Source organism: Bison bison, unplaced genomic scaffold, assembly GCF_000754665.1.
Source record: "Bison bison bison isolate TAMUID 2011002044 unplaced genomic scaffold, Bison_UMD1.0 scf7180017864499, whole genome shotgun sequence".
NCBI classification, from domain to species: domain Eukaryota; kingdom Metazoa; phylum Chordata; class Mammalia; order Artiodactyla; family Bovidae; genus Bison; species Bison bison.
Genome location: NW_011495058.1, coordinates 4,776,319 through 4,779,270, shown reverse-complemented (window position 1 = coordinate 4,779,270; position 2,952 = coordinate 4,776,319). Strand labels below are relative to the sequence as shown.

The 2,952-nt window shown below is 64.2% G+C and overlaps 1 protein-coding gene across 1 annotated transcript in view; it reads right to left on the bottom strand.

Moving 5' to 3' along the window:
- CAMK2B (calcium/calmodulin-dependent protein kinase II beta) overlaps positions 1–2,952 on the bottom strand; it is a 63,447-nt gene that overhangs the window by 19,093 nt on the left and 41,402 nt on the right. Inside the window, exons 12-13 of the mRNA XM_010829115.1 lie at positions 2,186–2,228; positions 1,192–1,266 (exon numbers count right to left, since the gene is read on the bottom strand). Coding sequence (XP_010827417.1) covers positions 1,192–1,266; positions 2,186–2,228 — 118 coding nt within the window. The remainder of the gene's footprint in view (positions 1–1,191; positions 1,267–2,185; positions 2,229–2,952) is intronic.

Genomic DNA, 2,952 nt, shown 5'->3' with positions numbered 1-2,952 from the left:
AGGATAGCCCCCAAAAGGCCGTCCTGCTGGACCTGTCCACTGGGCTCACAGCAGGAGCGTGGACCCTCCTACCCAGGATGATCCTGCCCTGAGCACCCCAGGAGGCAGCACTTGGGGTCCTCTGGATGGGCAGGCTGGCCTGCACATCCTGCAGGGTCAGAGGGAAAGAGCCAGGCCGGACATGTAGGGAAGAAAGGGCCTAGGCCTGGGAGCGGCTGGGCGTCTGCCCTGTCCCCACAGACACTTGAGGCAGCGGCAGGAAAAGAGGGCTTCTTCTAGCCACACAACCCCATCTGGGGAGCACTTGGCTGGCCCTCAGCTGCAGCTCCGCCCCCCCAAGCTCGTGCCACCCTCAGCTTGGGTTAGGGCCGTGGGCCCCCAGGAGGTCTTGGGGTCTAGCCTCATGGGGTCTAGCCTCATGGGGTCTGGCCAAGGTCACAGTCAGGTGACTCCCTGGGGGGTCTGCCCTTCACAGGCAGGGGCAGCAGATGGGCGGACCCTGCCTCTCCCCTCATGGGCTGGGGACGAAGTGAGGTGCCTCATAGAAGGAAACCAAGAGGAGGCCTTCAGTCATTCTCTGGGAGGCCGAGGGCCACGTCTTGGGGCTCACAGGGCAGACATACGTGTTTGAGACTAAGTACGGACCACTGGCCTCATACGGAGTATGAGTGACCAGGAGTACAGTGCACGTCCCTGAGGGCAGGTAGGGGCCAAGTCCGGGGTGGATGGGGTGGCGAGTGGGCTCTCGTAGGGCAGGGTCTCTGCCCATGCCCTTCTCCCCAGGGTTCCCATTTGGGATTCAAACCCCCTCAGCAGCAGCCCCAGAAAAGAGGTTTCCTGTCTTTCTAAATAGGCTCTTGATGGACAAGTGGGGAGTGAGCCTCAGAGAGCAAAGGGCTCGGACCAGAAGCGGAGTGGGGGTCTCCCGACCCCCAGACTCGGGAATCGGGACCGGGGAATTTAGTCAAATGCACGCAAGGTGACACAGCTCGGGGGTCACCTCGGTTGGCCCCTCCTATAACAGGCAAGGCTGCTGGGACATGGGTGCTGGCTCCCTGCCCAGGGTGGGGGCTCTGTGAGCGTGTCCACGGCGGGAGCAGGGGCTCCCGGGGCCTTTGGGGTGGCTCTCAAGGCCCTGCTGGCGGCTGCGTGCAGCGAGGGGAGCTGCATGCCGACAGGCGGGACGTCTACCTTGTTCCACCAGCCCCATGGTGGCGCCGGAGGCCGCGGTGGACATTGTGGCCGGAGCGGTGGTCTGTCTGCCCACTGTTAGCACCGGGTTAGAGACGAGGGGAGGGGCGGACACAGACGAGGGGTGGGCGAGGTGAGGGAAGAGAAGAGACAAAGGAAGCAGAAGAAGATTAGAGTCAAAGTTTAGGTGACGGATGGTTCCAGAACCCCTTTCACAGGAGCGTGAAAACAAGATGGAGACCGATTGACATTGGGAAAAGCATTTGCCTCCTTTCTCCTTGGAAAACCCCAGTGGGGTCTTCCGGGTGCCCGGCCGGGCGTGCGACAGGACACGTCCTATTAGTATTGGTGTGACAGCATGCCCCCCGGCCCGGCAGCACAGTATCACAGCAAGGTAACAGGATGGGGCGGTGCTGATGCAGACGGACAACGAGGACGACCACAGACGCTCCCGCGCCGGCATCGCGGGCGACAGACAAGCCACAGGAGAGCGAGGGCGCGGCAGCCCCGACCCGGGGACGTTGTCCCCGCTAGGCCTGCCCTGTCCCGAGGCCTCAGGGCCGCCGATAGACCCTCCGAGCGGCCGCACGCCCCAAGCCCTGCCCACCCTTCGTGCCCAAGTGGGCGGCTGCCAACCAGCGTGTCTGGAGCCTCCCCTCGCCTCCCCTCTCCCAACACAGAACGGGTGCTCAGAGGATTCAGGACAACAACGAGGTCACAGAGTGCTGACCAACGCCTGGACAGACACACGGAACTGCGGCCCACCAGCAGGCAGCTCAGACACAGACCCAACACGCAGGGACGGGCCCTCGTGGGGCCTGGCCAGAGCCCAGGCCTCCTCTGAGGCCCAAGGGTCTCAGAGGGAGGAAGGCCGGGCTGGGCCGGCAGCAGAGGACGGGACTGTGGGGGCGAAGACAGGGCAGGCGGCTGGTGGCGGGTCACTCCCCAGGCTTCCCGCCGCAGGCCTGCTGCTCCCGGAGATGGCTGTTCTCACCTGAGAAATTCCGTGTGGCCAGCATGGTGGTGAGGATCGCACCCTGGAGAGAGACATACGGCTGAGGCCAGGTGGAGACCCCCCACCCCAACCCCCGGACCTGGGGTCAAGGGCTCTTGGAGAGGCAAGAGTTCTACATGCCCACCAGCTGCACCCAGACAAGTCATCTCATGCAGAATTAACAGTGACCTGTCCTGGGCCCTAAACTATCCACCAAACCAAGCTTCTAAAGTGCTTCAAGACCCCTGGGGGCACTGAGGCTGGGGGTCTGCCTCTCCCCACAGCCCTTCCTCTCCCTGAGAGGTGCGTGCATAGCAGCCAGGGGCCTGGTCAGGCCTGAACACTCGCCCTCAGCACAGAGCAGCCTGTAGGCAGGACGGGCCTGGTGCCCAATGGCCTCCTTGCCCAGGGTCCCCTCCCTCCTGCCCCTCTGAGCAGCAGAGCTTGGCTGCTCTCCTGACCAGAAGTGCCCCGGGTCAGAAGCTTCTCAGCTCACTCCCACCCAGACAGCATGACCGACCACAGGGCATGCCTCCCAGCCCCCTGCCACAAGGGAACCCTAGGAACACCTCGCGGGCAGCGTGGGAGACTGAGGAGGGGCCAGCCGACATCTGGGCACCTTGGGTGTCATTGCCATGGAAGGGACCAAGTCCACCTGGCACACCTGGGATAACACCAACCAGCAGCCCGTCCTGGGTGGCTAGGACCCCTGCCAGGCCTGCTGGGACCCCTCTAGCGACCCCCAGTGCGGGGCCCTCGGCGCCTCC